The sequence below is a fragment of the Juglans microcarpa x Juglans regia genome, chromosome 4D (assembly GCF_004785595.1).
Source record: "Juglans microcarpa x Juglans regia isolate MS1-56 chromosome 4D, Jm3101_v1.0, whole genome shotgun sequence".
NCBI lineage: Eukaryota > Viridiplantae > Streptophyta > Magnoliopsida > Fagales > Juglandaceae > Juglans > Juglans microcarpa x Juglans regia.
Window position 1 is genome coordinate 18486940 of NC_054600.1, and position 21822 is coordinate 18508761.

General features: G+C 40.2%; 1 protein-coding gene across 1 annotated transcript; it reads right to left on the bottom strand.

Annotated features, from left to right (window-relative positions):
* Positions 1–17670: 17670 nt before the first annotated feature.
* Positions 17671–20850, bottom strand: LOC121260359 (probably inactive leucine-rich repeat receptor-like protein kinase At5g48380). Its single transcript, XM_041162200.1, has 2 exons — positions 19115–20850; positions 17671–18910 (listed from the first exon to the last, which is right to left on the bottom strand). The coding sequence occupies exons 1-2, from the start codon at positions 19979–19981 to the stop codon at positions 17894–17896; spliced, it is 1884 nt and encodes a 627-aa protein (XP_041018134.1). The 5' UTR covers positions 19982–20850; the 3' UTR covers positions 17671–17893.
* Between the last annotated feature and the right edge of the window lie 972 nt (positions 20851–21822).

A 21822-nucleotide genomic window follows, 5' to 3' on the forward strand; every position in this document is an offset into this window, starting at 1 on the left:
TCTGACCCTACGGACTCAATTCAAACTAAAAGGAAACTAGGGTTGAGCTCCGACTCCGTCAGAGTCGGAGTAGCCGTTTCCAAACTCCGACTCCGATAAGTGTTGGAGCGAATTTTTTGCTCCGACTTCCGGTCGGAGCTCCGACCGTCTATTGGACTAAAAAAAAAAAAAAATTAATGATAGTATTTGTCAATTTCTTCTGTTAAATAAATTATATGCAAAAATAAATTTAATCTAAAAATAAATATAAGACATTAAGACTAATAATTTAACCAAATCCAAACTTGTAAAAAAAAAAAAAAAAATACTGAAACGATAAAAAAAAAGCTTAAATACAATAATTTAAAAACTACATAACATGTATGATGTAACCATAAGTTATAACAGTCCCATTTATAATGTAATAACAACATTGACATAAATATTTAATGCTCATATCACTCAAATCTCAATGGTCCATTGATCATGCCTGAAATGAAAATAGAAAGTTGTAATCAATAAATGAAAAAATATCGATAAAAAAAAACTGAAAACGGTAAAAGTAGAATTTAATTCTTACCCAGAAAAGGGGTTCTCTCAACTCCATCCCAACTCTCAAGGAGCGTCCGTCTCAGACTTTCAGTCATCGGCAATTATGTTAGCGTTTACAATTAGATCTATAAAATTATAAAAAGTAGAAGTTAGAAACATTAAAAATAATTAAATAATCATTTAAAAGCATATTAACTTACCCGATTCAAGCTTATAGCTCTCGACATCAACGCCAACGATATATAGTCCCCAATGAACGTTTCACTTATCCAATTCTGTGTGCAAACGAGGGCCTCCACGGTTGACGGTGACAATGAACTCCAATAAGTATTCAACACGCGACCTTTAGTGCTAAATGCCGACTTTGAAGCAACCGTAGTGACAGGAATGACTAGCACATCTCGGACAACACGGGAAAGGACTGGATACTTGGTGGAATTAACTTTCCACCAAGTTAATAGCTGAAATACATTCTCAGGTGCCTCGACAGCTTCTATAAAATATCGTTCAACCTCAGATGTACAATGCATAATATTCCTTGTTTACATGAGTTGATGATACTGCTGGATAATACGATGGCTTCTAACCCCTACAGATGGGTTAGAAGCACCTGAGGAAGCTTTCGACCCTGTCGGCCTCGAATGTGAGGAGCTACCAGTACCAGCTGCGGATGAAGGCTGACAACTATTGTTGTAGTGATTATATAGGTCATCAATATCACTTCTTAGCACTCTAATAAACTCTGCAGCCTTCACTGCCCCGAGGACGAAATTTACCTAAAATTCTAGAACGGCCAGCTTATATTGGGGGTCAAGGATCATAGCCACAAATAGCAATCTATTTATCTTCTCAGTATTCTCCTAATATTTATCATATTTGGTCTTTATCCTCGTAGCCATAGCAGATAACAATCCCTCAGAGTCAGTAAAACTATTTTTCAAGTGGAAGTGAAGTCTGACAGCTCGCTAAAGAATGAGTTCGCAGTCGTATATTTGGATCCAGATAGACGCACGGTTATGTCATAAAAAATTCTTAAAAATTCAACAAAGTAGCTCACACTGGTCCAATCATGTGCATCCGGCGCACCAAGCCCCTGTTCTGCTGGCTCCAATAAAGCATACCTCAAGCCCCCATCCTCGACCTCCATCCGCTCGAATGCTTTTTGGTATTTTTGTGCCACATCCAACATCATGAATGTAGAGTTCCATCGAGTCGGAACGTCCAAACACAACATACTAGAACATTCAATCTTAAGATCTTCTGCTATTGCCTTAAACTTGGCAAGCATTTGAGGGGAACCCCTCACATATCGTACAATACTGCGAACTCGGGTAATGGAATCATCAACCTCTTTTAACCCCTCAACAATTATGAGCTTGATGATATGAGCACAACATCGAACGTGAATAAACTCGTGGGCCCGAATGACATCATCTCTCACCGTCGTGTTCCGCTTAAACCAATCAATTGCTGTTTCATTGGCACTGGCATTGTCAACTGTAATGCATAACACTTTTCGAATTCCCCAGTCCTTTAAACAATCATCCATCTTTGCCCCAATGGATGTACCTTTATGATACACAATATCTTTAAAACCAATAATTTTTTAATGCAAAATCCACTCACTGTCAATGTAGTGTGCTGTGATACACATGTAACAGACGTTCTGTATGGAAGTCCATGTGTCAGTTGTAAATGACACTCTCTGGCTAGTGGTAATAAACATCTTCCTCATCTCCGCCTTGTCCTTCGCATGCCTCTTCATACAATCTCGCATCATCGTATACCGTGATGGAATGAGAAATCGTGACTCAACAAAATTTAGAAACTTTTGAAAGCCTCTTTTCTCGACTGTGGTAAATGGCATCTCATCAGTAATTATCATCTCTGCAAGCATGTCCCTCAACATCTTCTCACTGTATTGAGGGATGACCAATTTCTTAGTCTGTGTACCATCAGTGGCTGTGGAAGTTTGGTAACTGAGGTTGGTCTGATCAATGGCTTGCAATCCCTTTGCTATCTTATATCGTTGGCAACCATTTAGATGTGCTATTAACACACTGGTACCTTGCTTCTTCGAATGGTATCCACAAAGTGATCCACAGTAATGGCATCTTGCTACCGGGTTCGCAACATCACCAGGAATTTTGGTGAAATGCTCCCATGTCCACGACCTTTTTTTAGAAGGCCGTGGTGGTTGATCTTGCTCAATGGGCATCTCCTCCTCTTCGTTGAACATATCCTCATCTTCTATATCAACTGGGAGTGGGAGTCGACTACTCACACAAGAAGTAGCTGCTCTAGATGTAGCTGCTCTAGATATAGCTGCCCTAGATGTGGCTCTAGGGGTGGAAGTACCCTCCGGTGTAGGAGTTGTAGTATTGGCATCTGCCACATCCCCTTATGGATGATCCATGTCACAATCAAAGAAGCTGAAAAAATAATAATGAAAAAAAAATTAGTTTAAAAAATAACTAGCCTTTATTAAACATTTAAATTAACACAAAGATATAAAATTATTCATTGCAAGAGGGCACATCACTATTAAACCTGCAAATGTCACATGATTTATAGTTACTATTATTAAAAGCTACTTGGAGAAAGGTTTTGAAGTTTGGATGGTAATTGAGGCATGTAATTATTAGGAAGAAGATTTGTTTCCTTGTAACCCTTCTTCAATATGCTTTTGAAGACTGTTTTCTTATAATTTGGCCTCGTCTTTGTCTTTCTTCTATCGGGGAGGTGATGAAGCTTGTTAGTTGGATGTGGCCTTGAAGTAGTCAAGAGTGAGATGATTTACAGAGCATTAAGAGAGGAAATAAGTAAAAGAAAAAAAAAAAATCTCATTCTCTTATATTTGAGTCTTTGACCCAAAAAACCAATATTTTTAGAATAAGTGAAGTATCATGAGAAAATAATAGGTACAAACCCAAGTTGTTGATTTAATTCTGGATTTCCTTTACCCATTTTTTTTTCTACCTTTTGTTTCGTTAAATTTCCTTATATGGTAACTAATTACATAAATTTCTAGATGCCCTTGAATAGAAGGAACCTGATAGAGGACTTCTATAAAGTAAATATGAGAGTCTATTTCTTAAGTAATAAGAAACTTTCTTGCATCAAGTTTCCATTTTTATCTCAATTTTCATTTACCTATTCAAACAAAAAAATTGAAGTGCACCCATGAGGACATAGTGGGGTGGCAGTGTTTTAGTACTTCAATGCAATATGCCATTTTGTCTAGATCACCCGCAATTTTCAGTATTTTAAATGTCTTCTTTTAGAGGCTCTGGCTGATATATTGATCTTGGATGTGCTTATCTTGTTGGTAATTTACATGTTTACTTATAAAAAAACAAATCTTGTTGGTAATTTTGTGTCCTCTTGCAGATTTATGTCCTGAAAATGTACCCATGATTTTTTTATTGATGCTTTCCAACAGTTTTGCTTGTAGATGTAGTTTGGGACCATTGCCTCGCCCTTTGAATATAAACGTGAAATGGTTTTTGGTCTAGTTAGTGTTGATTAAAGTGTGATTTTCATATTATATTAGTGCAATTGAACCTCACCAGTTTTTATATTTAAGAGAGCCTGAAGAAAAGTGAAAGCAAACAGTTATCCCAGTCTTTGAGTTATCGAGGAAGTGATATGACAAAATTTTATTTAGTCCCTATCTCACAAGAAGAATCAAGTGATCAAGAATTATTCTAAATTCAAAAAATTATTCGATGTATTATACAATTATTTTAACATTCAAACTACGTTCATTCTGTTCATATTTTACCAATTTCACATACCTTATACACTAAATAGAACCTTTAAAAGAGTTGGCACCAATTTCCCATTGAGAATTATACTTGCAAGTGTTCATTAGTCGGAGTTAATATCTCTTACACATTTTATCAAACACTATGCATGCATACAACACAACTTACAAACACATCATACATTTCATTAAACACATTTCCTTACTACAAATTTACAAAATCAATTCAGAAGAATCACAACAAAATACCAATTCACAAGAGAGTGAGAGACGTTTACATAAAATTAATTAATTAAACTACTAAATTTAATTCTAGGGCTTGGAAGTTCGGAACCCCTTACTCTCACCGTAGGCTGAAGCTCGGCTTGAAGTCACACGGAGGAGCAATGAGGAATGGCGGCAAGGGAGATGCGAGAGGCAGCACGACAGCAGAGCTCGGACGCAGCAGACGAGAGACTAGAGAGAACAGAGAACTGAGAAGTGAGAAGGAAGAAAGAAGAAGGGAATTGGGGGGGGGGGGGGGCTCCTGCGTCGTTTATTTTTTTTTTAAAAAACCCCAGATGTAAAATGATGTCGTTTTACATCTAGGGTCTTTTTAAAAAAATTCAGAGTCGCATGGAGTTCCAAACTTCGACTCTGACTCCGAACCCCGTTTCGGAGTAGCTCCGAATTCCGCCTCCGAACTCTGACCACTCCGACTCCGTCGAAGTGGGAATGGGAGCTGATGTCGAGCGAAATAAAAAATTTCAGAATTTTGCCCAGCCCTAAAGGAAACCAAGGCCTACGACCTGCTATTCAACAGACCGTTTAATTAAAAGACAACAATTAAACACCAACTAACAAAAGCTAAAGACCCACACTGCAAACCCACTGGCCCATGACCCAACCCTTGTACTTCATCAGAAATCACTTTAGATTAGTTCAGCTTCTACACTTCAGTCAGAGCAAGTACATCTTCACGTGTGGTAGGGTTTCGACCCCTTCTTCTTCCTTTTGGTCTTCCGCCGTTCTTCACTTCTTCTTCTTCAAATTGGTGTTGCCATGTGTTACATATCTCCCTTGTTCAAAACACCTTGCCCACTAGGTGGGCAAATTCCTCTCTCAATCATGAATATCCCTCCCAGGTGGCATCGTTGGCCTCTTGGCCTTGCCATTGAACTAAAAGCTCCACCTTGGCTTTGTTACCGGCCTTGACCATGCGTCTGTTCAGGATCCCTTTAGGTTCAGGTAGAATCACTCCATGGTTGTCCATAGGGGGTAGCGTGGGAAAGGCAGTGACTCTGGTGCCGAGCTCGCACTTGAGTTGAGACACATGGAAGGTGGGATCGATTCTTGAGGAGCTGGGAAGATCTGGTTTGTATGCCACCTGCCCGATCCTCTGTAAGATTCGAAATGGACCAAAATATCAGGGAGTAAGCTTCAGGTTGCGCCGCTGTGCCACCATGCTCTGCCTATATGGCTGGAGCCGCATATATACTTTATCACCCACACTAAATTATTGTTCCTTCCGTTTTAGATCAGAGTATTTTTTTTTCATTCTATTTTGTGCACCGTGTAAATTGTGTTTGAGTAGTTGTGTGATCTGGTCTCGAGTCCTTAAGGTGGTATCCATTGTTTAGTACGTGCTGTGCCCGGCACATAATCCATTAGTCTTGGTGGTGGTTGCCCATAAAAGGCTTCATAGGGAGTCATCCTTGTCAAGGAGTGCTGAGTGGAGTTGTACCATCACTCGGCCAAGGGGACCCACCTAGCCCAATCTTTAGGCTTGTCCCCACTGAAGCATTGAAGATAGTTCTCGACTGTCTTATTCTGGGCTTCGAACCGCTCGTTGGTTTGAGGGTGGTACGCAGTACTTAGTGATAGTTGAACCCCCTGCAAAGAAAAAATCTATTGTCAGAACTGGCTAGTAAACATGTTGTCACGGTTAGAAACAATAGACTGTGATAGCCCATGCAATTTAAAAATATGTTTGAAAAATAACTTAGCAATGTCCTTAGATGTATAGGGATGTTTGATAGGAATAAAATGATTGTATTTGATTAGCTTGTTGACCACTACCCACAAGGCGTTGTTGAACCCTTATGAATTAGGCAACCCCTCCACAAAGTCCACGGTGATATGAGTCCATGGACACATCAGTACAAGTAGTGGTCGAGGTAGCCACTTGGTAGAGTGTTGTCTACCTTAACCAGCTGCCATAGGTCACAATTCCTAATAAATGCCTTAACATCCCTTTTGAGACCTTCCCAATAGAAATTTCTCCTCATTCTGTGGATTGTTTTGTTGTAACCCGAATGTCCACCCCATGGACTATTGTGCGACAGTTCCAACAACTTATTCTTGAACTCCTCATGTTGAGGAATATATAACCTACGCTTATACACAATAGACCTTCCCTCTGGTGTAGTTTGGTCCTATCTTGCCTTTGGAAAGTAGCTTAATAAGGTTCTGTATCTGTGCATCATTCTCACAAGCAACATTCAATTCTTCCATCCACTGCACATTAGAGAATGAAATCAGAATTTATTGTGCCTTCCCATCCATATCCTTCCTTGATAGGGCATCGACAACCCTATTTTCCACCCCCTTTTTGTACTACACCACAAAGTCATACCCCAGCAGCTTAGTAATCCAACGTTGTTGCATCGGAGTTCCCACCTTTTGGTCCAGAAGGTGCTTGAGACTCTGCTGGTCAGTACGCACCACAAAGGCCTGCCCTAGTAGGTAATGCCTCCACTTAAGAACAGCTGAAATAAGGGCAAATAGCTCCTTCTCATATGATGTAGGATAGAAGTGAGAACAAGAGATAGAAGCAGAGTAATAAGAAATAGAGAAGAAAAGGAACCAGAAGAGAAGAAAGGAAGAAGAAGAAAGCAAAAGAGGGGTTGGAAGGAGGCGACTGTGGCGCTAACTCTTTTCTCTTAATTCAAAAACTACTTTCCAACGTTCCTTACAAGTCTTTAAGTAGTAGGGCAATACAAACCCTAAATGAAATAAATAACATATTAATAAAATAACAAAAATAGAAGATGTCTTTAAATAGTAGGGTAATATAAACCCTAAATAAAATAGACAAGACATTAATAAAATAAATAAAGCATTAATAGGAGATGTCCTCATCAACTCTCCCGGGGTGGAAAAGCTTGACTCTGTCGAGTTGACGAGTCACACTAAGGCTGCAATCAATCACCCATAAGCTAAGTGGTTGAGCACGCTTCTTCTGACGACCATAAACATGTGTGAGTGGAGGCCTGAGTCTGGTGTCCCTACCCACTTCTCTAGAACAAGTAGCTGGTGATCGGGGCAAAGGAAGATCCTGCTGGCTCTGATAAAGCTCCAATAAATCTGGATCAAGCTGCTGGAGTGTCTATCTGGGAATCCATGTACAGTCAGAATCTGGTTAATCGACCCAATGAACAAGGAAACGCTGAACCTTTCCATCATTGGTCAACACAATCTGTTCATCTAGAATAGTATCAATTTTATCTTTGTGTGCTGTGATAGATGGTAGTGGATTAGGAGTGACAAAAGGTTCAGGGTCAGGGTTCACAGATGGAGGCAGAAAAGGATCACTGGAGGGATTGAAATGGCCTTTGTAAGCAACTAAGTCCTCAACATTGAAAGTAGAGTGGTAACCAAAATGTGATGGAAGATCAATAATATATGCATTTGGACCAACACGCTTTAAAATTTTAAAAGGACCAGCATTACGTGCTTGCAATTTGGAAGCGGATCCAGGTGGATGCCGTTCCGGTCTAATTCGGATCATAACATAATCCCCAACCTTAAATTCAACATGTCGTTTATGCAAATCAGCTCGAAGTTTATATGATACATTACTGGCCTTAAGTTGTTTATTGATCTCAATATGAAAATCATGAAGATGTTGAACAAATGCCTCAGCTGACACAGACTCATTAGCATGAGGAGACATGGGAATAAGGTCTAAAGGCTTCCTAGGTTTGTAGCCATGAACAACTTCAAAGGGATTCATACCTAAAGACCGATTCACAGAACTGTTATATGTAATCTGAGCTGTAGGGAGGATCAAATCCCAATTCCTAAGATTTTCCTGGACCAGACATCTTAATAAGTTGCCAAGACTGCAGTTCACAACTTCAGTTTGACCATCTGTCTGGGGGTGGAAAGCAGTAGAGAATTTCAATTTAGTGCCAACCATATGCTAGAGGGTTCTCCAAAAATGACTTGTGAAACGAACATCCCTATCTGAAATAATAGTCTTAGGAGGACCATACAACTTGACAATCTCATTAAAGTACAACCTAGCGACCTTAAACGCATTTGAAATTTTGCTAGAAGGGATAAATTAAGCCATTTTCGAGAAACGGTCCACTACAAGGAAAATAGAATCATACTTCTTCAAAGTGCGTGGAAGTCCCAACACAAAATCCATACTAACTTCTTGCCAAGGACAACTAGGGACAGGAAGGGGTGTGTAGAGACCAGTATTCTGTCACTTTTGTTTGGCTAATGGACAAGTGTTATTGGTGCTAACTATCTTAGCCACATCTCTCTTCAAGCTGGGCCAATAGAATTGACGTTCAATCTCTTCTATGGTCTTATCATGTCCAAAATGTCCAGCCAAGCCTCCGGCATGAACTTCCCAAACTATAAAGTCCCTAACTGAAGTCCGAGGGATGCACAACTTATTGGTTTTAAAAAGATAACCAACCTCCAGACGGAAACCATCAGTGGTATCCGACTGCCCACTTTGCAAAGCGAGAAAAGTATCCCTAAAACAGGACAAGACTCATACTCTTCCTTAAGTCTTTCAAAATCTATGACCTTGACATTCATGATAGACAAAAGGGAGATGCGGAGGCTCAAGGCATCAGCTGCTTGGTTCTTAACACCCTTCCTATGCTTTAAAGCAAAAGAATATGCCTGTAAATATTCAACCCAACGGCCATGCCTAGAATTTAGTCTTTTCTGAGAATTAAGGTATCGGAGGGCCTCATGGTCTGAATAAAGAACAAACTCCTGAGGTAACAAATAATGGCGCCAATAGCGCAAAGCTTGCACAACCGCGTACAGTTCCTTATCATATGTAGAATACCGTTGTTTGGCATCATTTAACTTCTCACTGAAATAAGCAACAAGGTGGCGTTCCTGGCTAAGAACTCTACCTATTCCTACCCCTGAGGTGTCACACTCGACCTCAAAAACTTTGGAGAAGTCAGGAAGTCGCATGACAGGAGCTTCCGTCATTTGCTTCTTGACTAACTTAAAAGCCTTAGCCGCTTCTGATGTCCACTGAAATTCTCCCCTCTTCATGCACTCCGTGATAGGAGCCATGATTGTGCTAAACCCCTTAATCAAACGACGATAAAAGGTAGCCAGACCATGAAAACTCCTGACGTCATGTATAGTCTTGGGCTCAGGCCAACCAACAATGGCTTGAATCTTTGTGGGGTCAGCAGATACTCTAGTAGAAGACACAATGAATCCTAGGAAGACAACTCGATCGGTGAAGAAAGAGTATTTCTTCACATTAGCATACAGATTTGTTTCACGAAGGGTGGAACAAACCTGTGTGAAATGATCTAGATGTTGTTCCTTAGTCTTACTGTAAACGAGAATGTCATCAAAGTAGACGACGAGGAACTTGCCCATGAAAGGCTGAAGCACTTGTGTTATCACTCTCATAAAAGTACTTGGGGCATTGGTTAGTCCAAAAGGCATGACCAACCACTCATAAAAGGCTATCATTTGTCTTGAAGGCAGTTTTCCACTCATCACCCTAGCGAATCCTAATTTGGTAATACCCACTCTTTAAATCAATCTTAGAAAATATTGTGGCACCAACCATCATATCCAACATATCATCAAGCCTAGGGATAGGAAATCGATATTTCACTGTGATGCTATTAATGGCACGACTATCAATACACATTCTCCAAGAACCATCTTTCTTAGGAGTCAAAAGAGCAGGAACTGCACAAGGGCTTAAACTCTCACGGATAAAGCCTTTGTGAAGAAGTTCACCCACTTGCCTTTGGAGTTCAGCATGCTCAGTGGGATTCATCCTATAATGAGGCATGTTTGGAAGGGATGCTCCTGGGACAAGATCTATGGCATGTTGAATATCTCGTAGAGGGGGTAAGTGGTCAAGGAAGTCTTCAGGGAAGACATCCCGAAACTCTTGAAAAAATGACTGGGCCTCGTCAGGGGCCACTATTGGAGACTCCAATAGAACCTCCATAACAACCACAACAAACACAACAGAAGCACCCACGAGTGCACGCTCAAACTTCGTAGAGTTAATGAAATTTAGCCCTTTTCGTTTCACAATTTTCTTTGTTTGCTGTGAGCCAACAGGTTTTAGGGGTAAAGGGTTAAGATGAATCTTCTTTCCATTAAACACAAAGGAACATGAATTGGATCGACCATGGATGGTCACATCTAAGTCGAATAACCAAGGCCTGCCAAGAATGACATGACCGACATCCATAGGAATGACGTCACACCATATACTATCCTTATATTCTAGGAACTGGATAGGCAACAGACAACGCTCTTTTACAGCTATGGAAGAAGTATCAACCCAAGATACACTATACGACTGAGGGTGAAGCACTGGTTGCAACCCAAGACGGGACACAATAGCCACAGAAACCGCGTTAATGAAACTCCCACTATCCACAATGATTTTACAACCCTTATCATTGATTTTGATTTAAGTATGAGAGATGGCATGACGACGCCAATCATCAGCACCTTTGGGTTGAGTAAGGGTACAACGTACAACACTTAATCGGGGTGTGTTGGGAGCAAGGGGTACAGAACCTAGATCATAGGAAGGGTTCAGATTCAACCCAAGAAGGTATCCTCATTATCACCTAAATCATAAAACTCCTCAAGCTTAGGCTCATAGACTTGATCTTCTAACGGTTCATCAATTATACCCTCATGTTCCTCAATGACTAGGGTTCGACTAGGACAATTGGAAGAAATGTGGCTAAAACCCTTACATTTGAAGCACTGCAAGCGGGAGGAAGTCCTGGGAATTTTAAGACCTTTACCCTTATTTTCCCATGCGGGGGAAACATTAGATGGTGGAGGCCCTAAGAGAGACTTAGGGGAAAGGGTGGGCGCTGGGGTGATGGAAGGGTGGTTGTCACCACGCCTTTTATACGGAGTCCTCATAACCGACTCATAGTCTCGAACTAAAGAGTAAGCGTGGTCAAGTGTAGCGACACCCCAAAGGACAAGCTCGCGCCTAAGATAATCTTTTAGGCCTTGTCTAAACCTACTCAAAGTCATGGCCTCATCCTCAACAATATGACATCTCATTCGGAATTCATCAAATTGAGTGACATACTTAGTCACTGGCTTATTGCCCTGTGTAAGGGCATTCCATTGGTCCATCAAATTACCCCTGTAAGATTGGGGCAAGTACTTCTCTTGAAGACGATGTTTCATTTCTTCCCAACTCCCAATAGGAGGCTCATGACGCCTCTCAAGGAGATCCTCTACACTTTCCCAAAAGAGTTGGGCAGTGCCAGTTAATTGCAGACTAGCAAATTAAACTCTCTGATCCTCAGGGACTCTATACCAGGTAAAGAAACGATCCATATCCCTAATCCATTGAGTAAAAACTCGAGGATCTAGGCAACCATAAAAAATAGGGACCTCTAGCTTAATGTTTATGAATAAGCGCTCTTCATGGTGAGTAGGAGACTGAGTACCTTGACTGGAATGGTCTTGTTCTCGCTCACGATCATAATCCCTACCCCCATGATCATGTTTGACATGTTGTCGATCACCTTGTCGATGACGATAGTGTCTATTATGGGACACTTCAGAGTTGTCAGACGAATGAGGGAGTTCCTCAAAATTATTCAACCTAGTAGCTAGGTCTCTGTTCTCTTCAAGAGTAGCAGCCATCTCAGTTTGGACAACCGCTAATTGAGTTTGTACATGTTGCTGGTTATTGGCTAGTTGAGCTAATTGTCGAGTGAGGGCATCAAATTGGGAAGGATCCATGGTAGAGGTACTGGAACTAGAGGTGACAAGATGACCACTTCACAATTGTGTGCAACGCAACACTAGCTAAATGAGGTGCAACGAAGAGATCAATTAACAACAAGTGCAAGTCATGAAAATATCAATTGAGCAAAATAATAATAAGTATTTTTTTTTTGGATTAAGTAAATCCAAAATACGGCAAACAAATAATGTTGATGTTTAAAATAACTAAGCAATGGTCAAATGCTAATCGAACAAATCCAATCACATAGCAATGCTGATATTTTTGTTTTAAGAAGATTTTTTTTTGGAAGGACAATCAATGCAAAGATGAAAAGTAAAGGTTCGGGCTATGGAAGTGAGAATGGGAACACAACAAATAGGAAGTAAAACAAAATCCAAGTGTTGAATAAATCTGGCCGTAGCAAATGTGGGTTTGGCTAAATTCACTATGGTAACAACAACACATAGAAACAATTAATACATTTTCAAGACAAGCCGATAGTGTAAAACCAAAAAAAGAGATAGTAAAACTCCCTTTACTTGTTGAGAACTGTGCACAGTCGGTGAAACTCCCTTAATGGTGTACCCGACTCATTCCTTTCTTTCTATCATTTTTTTTTGACTGGCTTCGTTTTGCTGTACTTGTTGTTCTGGCTATTTCTGCACTGGGAGTCGTGCGAGAGGAGAGACCGAAAGAGAGAGAGACGTCTGCTAGAGGGAGAAGAATCGGAGTTGAGGTAGCGGAGGGCACCATGTTTCCGGCACCATCTGCCTCAGGTTTCCTGTTTCCACACCTATGGTCTCTGGGATTTTGGCACAGCAGTGTGCTCAGGGTTAGGAGAGGCAATGACGGTAGCACTCACAGAGCCAAGACCTAAAGACTTACAGGCAGTGTGCTTTTTGTCAGGAGAGGCAGCGACGGCTGCACTCACAGAGCCGAGACCGAAAGACTTACGGTGAAGAGCGGGCGGCAGCGAGACCGAGATGATGAGATCAACAGCGTGACCGAGACCGCTAGTTGAGGCCGGTGAGGTCTACTCAAGAGGTGCGACAGTTTTTGGTGATTTTCAGCAATCTCACTTGGTGGTTTTCGGTCAGGTCTGAGAAGAAGATGAAACAAGGTGAATGGGTTTTCGGCGGTTTCTGGTGAGAAGAAAGTGAATGAGTTTTGTTTTGGCTTGGATCGAAGGGAACTCTTCGGTGGGAATGGCTTGCAGAAAAATGAACAAAATGGGGACCGAAATTAATCTATTGTTTGAGAAAACAACAGAACCGGCTCTTGATACCAATATGATGTAGGATAGAAGTGAGAACAAGAGATAGACACAGAGTAATAAGAAATAGAGAAGAAAAGGAACCAGAAGAGAAGAAATGAAGAAGAAGAAAGCAAGAGAGGGGTTGGAAGGAGGCGGCTGTGGCGCTAACTCTTTTCTCTTAATTCAAAAACTACTTTTCAACATTCCTTACAAGTCTTTAAGTAGTAGGGCAGTACAAACCCTAAATGAAATAAATAACATATTAACAAAATAACAAAAATAGAAGATGTCTTTAAATAGTAGGGTAGTACAAACCGTAAATAAAATAGACAAGACATTAATAAAATAAATAAAGCATTAATAGGAGATGTCCTCATCATCATAGGTTGACATCATGAGTGCTCTATCCTTCAAGGCTTGACTGAAAAATGCAATGGGTCTGCCCTACTGCATTAGGACTACCCCAATGGCATTTTTTGAGGTATCACATTCAATCGTGAATGGTCCTGAGAAGTTCGGAAGAGCCAATACGTGACACCATCGTTCAACTTGTGAAAAGCTAGCTTAGCTTCCTCACTCCATTTAAAACCATCTTTTTTCAACATTTGAGTTAGAGAGGCAACAACTCCACCATAGCCCTTTATGAACCTGTGGTAATAACCCGTTAATCCCCAACACCGTCTCAAGGCCTTGAGGGATTTAGGCAAGGCCCACTCCTTCATCGCTTGTAACTTTTCCGGATCTGCCCGTACCCCTTCAGCAAAGATTAGATGGCCTAAATATGCTATCTCCTTGCACCCAAAGTGGAATTTAGACCTCTTATCGTACAACTTGTGTTGCCTCAGTAGCTCAAGGGTTGTTTGGAGGTGCTCCACATGCTTCTCCACTGTTTTACTGTAAACAAGAATGTCATAAGAAAAAAACAAGCATAAATTTCCTTAGGTAGGGGCCGAAATACCTCATTCATAAGGTTTTGGAAGGTGGACAGAGCATTAGTATGCCCAAAGGGCATTACTAGGAACTCATAATTTCATGTGTCCTAAATGCTCTTTTTGGAACATCATTCGGTTTAACCCTGATTTGGTGGTAACCGGACCTCAAGTCCAGTTTTGAGAAAATAGTGGCCCCTTACAACTTATCCATAAGCTCCTCCACCACCGGAATAGGATATCTATCCTTGATAGTAACACTGTTAAACCCCCAATAGTCTACATAAAGCCTTCATGTGTCGTCTGCCTTCCTAACCAGCAATACCGGCAAGGAGTAAGGACTTTGGCTAGGCTTTATCACCCCTGTGGACAGTAGCTCTTGTACTATTTTTTCCATCTCCTTCTTTTGGTAGTATGGGTATCGATAGGGTCTTATTGAGGTGGGTTTTGTATCTGGGATTAAATTGATAGCATGGTCATGGGTCCTTGATAGGGGTAGCACTTTAGGCTCTGAAAATACATCTTGAAACTGCACTAACAGTTACTGGAAAATTGTTGGAATCTGCTAACAATTTTGGTCCTTTCACTTCTTCAATTACTTGCAAAATTACTCCCTTCTTCTCCAACCATTCAAATTTTTTAAGGACCCCTTCCTCAATCATTCTTGCTACAGCCAATCCTTGAATCAATACTTTCTTGCATTGGTACTGAAACTTCATTAGGAGTTTTGCAAAGTTCCATAAGATTGATCCTAAGTCCCTCAGCTAGTTAATCCCCAACACCATGTCACACCGGCTAAAACTAATAAATGCACATCTATTGTGAAAATAGTACCTTGGATCAAGACCTTCATGCCATTACATTTTCCTTCACTAGGAATCAACTCTCCATTTGCCACTCTCACCTTTACCTTTTCTTTGAGATCTATAGGAAGTTTGGTTCTGTTGATGATTGCTGGATCTAAAAAGCTATGTATAGACCCTATATCCACCAAAATAGTAACCCACTAAGTTCCAACCTTCCATTTCACTCACATAGTTCTTGAGTTATGAGAACCCGTTAATGCATGGAGGGAAATTTTAGGCCCTCCTTGATTTACTACTAATTTTGTTGTTGGTGTTTCTACTGTGTTGTCGCACTATTCTTCATCACACGACACATCAAGATCAGTTTCTAGCAATACATCTTCCAATGAGTACAATTTTGGACTTTGGCACTTATGGCCCAGGTTCCAGTTAGCATCGCAATAGTAACAAAGTCTCTTATCCCATCTCTCTTTCATTTGTTGTTGGTTTATTTTCTGTATAGGTAGGGATGGTTTAGGGAAGGGGTTTTGTTGTGTTTTTGGGTTGGTTGAAGGGTGGCAGGTTTTGTTTTTTAAGAATGCTTGGATCTGGTGAGTAGCTTGGGCTGAACTTTTGGGTTTTTCTAGTCAAGTTAATGGTTTCTTCTTGGATCTTGGCCAAACTATAGGCTGAGGTCAAGTTTTGGGGATTAAACATTTGGACAAGTAAGTGAATGTCATCCCGAAGGCCACTAAGAAAACAACTAAGTTTGTAGGTATTAGACAACCCTTTAAGCCGATTAGTCAGGATCTCAAAGCTGGCCTTATACTCTTCAACAGTGCCACCTTGTCTTAACTTAGTGAGTGCCTCCATCGGGTCATCATAGACACTAGGACCAAACCTCACTAATAAGGCTTTAATGAAGGAGTCTTAGTTAATAAGTTTTCCAGATTCCTCTAGGTCTTGGAATTAAGTAAGAGCCTTACCCTCCATGTGGAAAGAGGCAAGCCTTAAACGATGATGGGGTAATGTACTATGAAATGAAAAAAATTGATGAACTTTGTAAATCCAACCTGCAGGGTCTTCTCCATGGAAGTTGGGAAAATCAAGTATGATGGTTCTAGTTTGTATCTCTCTTGTGGGTTGCTGTGGAGTTGTGTTGTCCCTGTCCCTAGTGTGGATTTCTGAGAATGATTCACCATTACTGTTCCTCCGTTGCATTTCTACAATCAAGGCTGCAAATTGCTGGAATATTGCATCCATCTGTCTCTTTATAGTCGTCACCTCATGGATTTTTTTACTGCATTAAGCCAATCTTGTAATTGATTCATTCTAGTGCCTTCATCAATACTTGTAATATTGATATGTAGATAATCGGTGTCTCTAATACCACTTGTAACAGGTCTAATAAAGTAAGGGACATTAAGTAGTGTAAAATAGGCGATTATAGTGCTCTCTTTGAGGTGGAGCGCCACCAGGGAATAGAGAAAAGAGAGATGGTTTTTTCCTGAATATTCAGATGCATTCCAAAGGTTTCAGGTGTACAATAAAATAGACTCCACTGATGGGCCCACGATGGCCTCTGATCCGATGAACTCAACTCAACTAAAAGGAAACCAAGGCCTATGGCCCATTGTTCAACAGACCGACCGTTTAATTAAAAGACAACAATTAAACACCAACTAACAAAAGCTAAAGACCCACACTGCAAACCCATTGGCCCATGACCCAACCCTTGTACTTCATCAGAAATCACTTCAGATTAATTCGACTTTTTACACTTCAGTCAGAGCATGTACATCTTCACGTGTGCTAGGGTTTCGACCCCGTCTTCCTTCTGGTCTTCCGCCATTCTTCACTTCTTCTCCAAATTGGTGTTACCGTGTGTTACAACTTTGCTCATTGCACATGCTTAAAGCCATCTCTTTTAGGTAATGAATTGTTAGCACAAAATCAAGAATATAGCAGAGCAGAACCCAAAAGGTTTGATAACTATATAATTGGCTGATGGTATAAACTGAAATTAAATGTTTAGATGCTGGGAGAAAGAACCCAGAAATTGTTAAAATGACCAAAATGAAAAAAAGTGAGAAACACAGATATATTAAGCTGAAAATGATATTTGGTTGCAAGTTCCGCAATCACTTTAAAAAAAAATGGATAAATATGATATCTTTATGAAAAAATTATTTTTTTATGATAGACTACACTTTTTTTTAAACGGAATGCAAGCTGCCATTGAACCCCGATCTCTGAGATCATTGCCTTCTTAGCATATCTCCAAGAAAGCAACACATGCTTTTAGCATATATTTCATGCAGTCACAGCTCCAACAAAAACTCATCACAACATAAAATTGGTTTACTCGTGCAAAACTCAAATGAGCAATTTCAAATATAAGTTGGGGGCAATGACAACAGCCAACACCTATCTTGATATTACAGCACAGAATTAAATCTATATACAATTGGTGGTTCAAACAAAGGTAGCAGCACAACAGGCGTCAAATGCTATTATCTTGCCTAAATGCTTAATATCGTCACAAGTCATTACAGCTACTACTACCATATATCAGACAGGTACCTATCATATGGGACCAAACTATGATATCTCAACCAAAAAGAAATCTGTCTTTCAATGGGTTTGAGTTGTTTCTTGAGCAACGATAAGTTCATCCAGACAATTAGCATCAGTGCAATCAGATGGCATTAAGATCTCATCATCAGTTGTGAATTGGTACTTCTCCCCAATAGCTCTAAGAAGCTGATACACTTCAAACATAGTAGGTCTCTCCTTTGCAGTTGGCAACACACAATTACAAGCAACTTTCAGAAATTGTGTGAGCTCGTTATCAATACCCTTTCCAAGCAAAGACTTATCAATGGCAGTTTGGAGAAGAGAATTACTTGATAGATCAGTAATCCATTCTGCTAAACTTCCCTTGAAGGTCTCTGGGGCATTAACCACATGGGTTGGGTTCTCACCTGTAATCAATTCCAACAGAACAACTCCAAAGCTATACACGTCCCCTTTTGGAGTAGCAACTAATGTTCGCGGATACTCAGGATCAACATAACCCAAATCCCCAAACTCCCCATTGACAAAAGTACTCAAATGGGTGTCAATCGGGTTCATAAGCCTCGCAAGGCCAAAATCAGATAACTTGGGCTCAAATTCTTTATCCAAAAGTATACACTTGGAGCTTATGTTCCGATGTATAATACGTGGGTTGCAGTTATGGTGAAGCCATGCCAAACCTCTAGCTGCTTGAATCCCAATTTTGAGCCTCATGGGCCAGTACATAGTCCTGGCCTCAGGTTCTGTACAATGTAATTGATCATAAAGTGTCCCATTTTCCATATATTTGTATACCACAAGTCTCTCCCTCTTTGCCATACAAAAGCCCATCAAGGGAACCAAGTTACGGTGCTTCAGACTCCCCAGAGTATTCATTTCAGATACAAATTCTTTTTCTAGGTGTTGAGAGTCTTGTAACCTTTTAACCATTAGGGTACAACCATCAGGAAGCAATGCTTTGTACATAGTTCCAGTTCTTGTCGTTCCAATGATATTGCTTTTGCTAAAGTTGTTAGTTGCCTTCATGAGATCACTCAACCTCATTTTTGAGACTGACTTCTCAAACATTGAAACCTGTAAACAACATTACCTTCTTTGTTAGTCACGTTGGAGCTTCCTCAACAAAAATCAAGACCATATAAAAGTTATTCTGTACTCAAGAAACTGAGGAAAATATAGTCTTATTTAGCAAACATTTTTTTGATAAGTAAATTATTTAGCAAACATATATCATAAATAGCATTTTCAAGGAGCAACATATAGAATCACAAAACTTGCCTTGATTCCTTCCATTCCTTTCAGAGTCTTTGCCCATTGGTTACCTTCAGGGTCATCTTCCTTCTTCTTTCCAGCTACTCCACGTGACAAGTAGTAGAGAACAATACCAACAACAATAGATGTAAAAGTCACACCACCAAGTGCTGATGCAGCAATTATTCCAATATGAGATTTTTTGGTAGTATCTTGGCAGGCTTTCAGAGGCCCCCCACAGAGTCCTAGATTATTCGCATAGCTCTCCGCAGTTACATTAGGGCCAAAGTTAGGGACAGGCCCTGACAAGAGATTGTTGGACACACTAAATTTCTTGATCCGATTAAGCAGGACAAGTTGAAGTGGGATCATACCCGTCAATTGGTTGTGACCGAGTTTAAGCACATTCAAGTAAGTACAATTCGCAAGACTTGATGGGATTTCACCCGAAAAACTGTTGGATGAGAGATCTAGGGATGTCACATATTGGAGTTTATCTGATATATCACTAGGGATGGACCCTGATAACTTGTTGCTAGAAAGATCTAGGCCTGTCAAACTTGTGCAATTCTCGATGCCAAGGGGAAACTTGCCCTTAAGATCCATGTCCGAAAGGCGAATATTTAGAACTCTGTTCTCATCAGGATGCCAACACTCCACGCCGTTGAACTTACAAATGAATCCCTCAGTATTGTTTTCAAAATTCCATGAAGGGCTCAAGTAGTTGGAAGGGTCTTCAAGAGAGTTTTTGATGGTTTGCAAGCAGTAAATATCACTCTCATTGGCAAAACTTGAACTACCACTAAAAAAAACCACACCCACAGACAAGATCAAAGTGTGGGCAAGAACGGCAAAATATTTGCCATTCAACACCATTTGCGTGGGAATATTCATTATGGAGGTCTAAAAATAAAATAAATCAAACCCTATTGGCAATTATACAAATAAGGGTTAGTTGTTAAAAAAAAAAAAAAAAACTATTATACAAAGAAAGGGGCTTTCAGGAAATTGGAGCAATAATATACACAATCAACAAAACTTCAGTTCCAATGGCACAAAAACCAAAAGAAAAACAATTTTCATTCACAGAAAAGACCCAATCCAACCGAAGAAAAATCCATTTAAAGAAAAACAATCCTACACAAGATATGTCACACGAAACAACAACCGTAACAACTCCAGAAGCCTGAAATTAATACCAGGATGTTACAGACGCTAGCCTTAAATCCTTTAGAGACCCCGAAAAATTTGAAACCCAGGAAACTAATCTATGTTATACATTAAATATAAAGAAGATTTAGGGCACACACAGAAGAGAAAATGGTTTCAGAGATACCTGACATCATACTTCAGAACTACCTATAAGAAGAGAGAAAAAGATAAAGGGAAAAGATAAAAAAGAGGGGAACACTGAACGTTGAAGACCCTTTCTGCAGCATATGAACTCAAGAATCAGCGAGCAAACATCATTAGGATGTTATTGTCACAATGACTTCCTTTAATGTCAGTCTTCCCACCTTTTCCAACAACCCAAAGACACAAAAGTCGAGAGAGAGAGAGAGAGAGAGAGAACCGCTCCTACCGTAAAAGTTGTGAAGGAACGGCCATGAATTAGTGGGTGTAGACCGTGCCGCGTTTACTAGTAAAATGAATTGAATTTGACTGGAAAAAGAGACTGAGAAGTTGGACTTCCTTGCGTATCAAATGGGTTGGTAATTGGGTCTTCGTTTGTCAATCGCTTGGCGAAAAACTGTCTGACATGTCCTTAAACAAGTATTGCATAGGAAAACAGCTCTTCTATAGACAATAAGTTGGGTCGCTTATTGTGCGATAGGTGCGAATTCAATAAGGTGGGTCCCTCGTTTTTATCACAATAAGGTGGGTTCTTAGAATTTTCAGTCGCAAACTAGGTTCTCTGTTCACACGCAAAAAGAAGTTCTTTGTTCTCACAGTGTTGCAGCTTTTGGCCTTTGCTGACAAAAATAACAGACGACTGGCTCCGCTTGGATAATAGAAAATTTTTATTCTCTTCCCTCTCATTTTATTTTATTTTTAAATATCATTTAAATATAAATATTTTTAAACTAATTATAAAAATGTTTTTACTTAAGGCTCAAAAAGTCAAAAAAGCTCAATTAAGCCAGGTCCGGAATAGAAAGCCATTAACTCCGCCTACTAAAAGGCTCTATTGTACATGACCTATAGAAGGGATGGTACTGTAGAGGATGAGACTCGTCGATCTGAAGACCCCTTGGAGAGTGTCCAGTTCTAGAGTGCTCACCCGAATAGCAGGCATAATAAATGAGGAACCATTGATCTACTAACAGAGAAGACATGAATGGACCAGAAGGAAGACAGATTGAGAAGAGGAGGTTGGAGAACCACACCGTATTAATGGCTCCGCCACTCGGACAATATGTCACATTAATGACATCGTTATAGAGCCACGCCACATTTAAGGATTCTGACATAAGGAACAGTACGTGGAACGCAGACTTCATGAAAGAAGGCACAGTCTGCTCCTCAGGCTTGTAGTATAAATAGCAGATCTTAGGTACGAGAATATCTCTCTAATCCTTAGGCTCTCTTACTTATTTACTACACTTCAAGAATATTGACGAACTTTGGCATCAGAGATTCCCGGCCCAAGGCCGCCCTCTCAAAGCTGTAGTATTTTCTACATTGTGTAGGACTCATTTTTTAAGACCTGGGTTGTCGAAGCTTAATAGTGGCGT

What these genes read in the sequence shown, in the direction of transcription:
- LOC121260359 (XM_041162200.1), bottom strand. Translation starts at nt 19,981, where the DNA reads ATGAATATTCCCACGCAAATGGTGTTGAATGGCAAATATTTTGCCGTT. An exon ending in AAGGAATGGAAGGAATCAAG is followed by an intron (nt 18,911 to 19,114) that starts GCAAGTTTTGTG and finishes TGTTGTTTACAG; the next exon opens with GTTTCAATGTTTGAGAAGTC.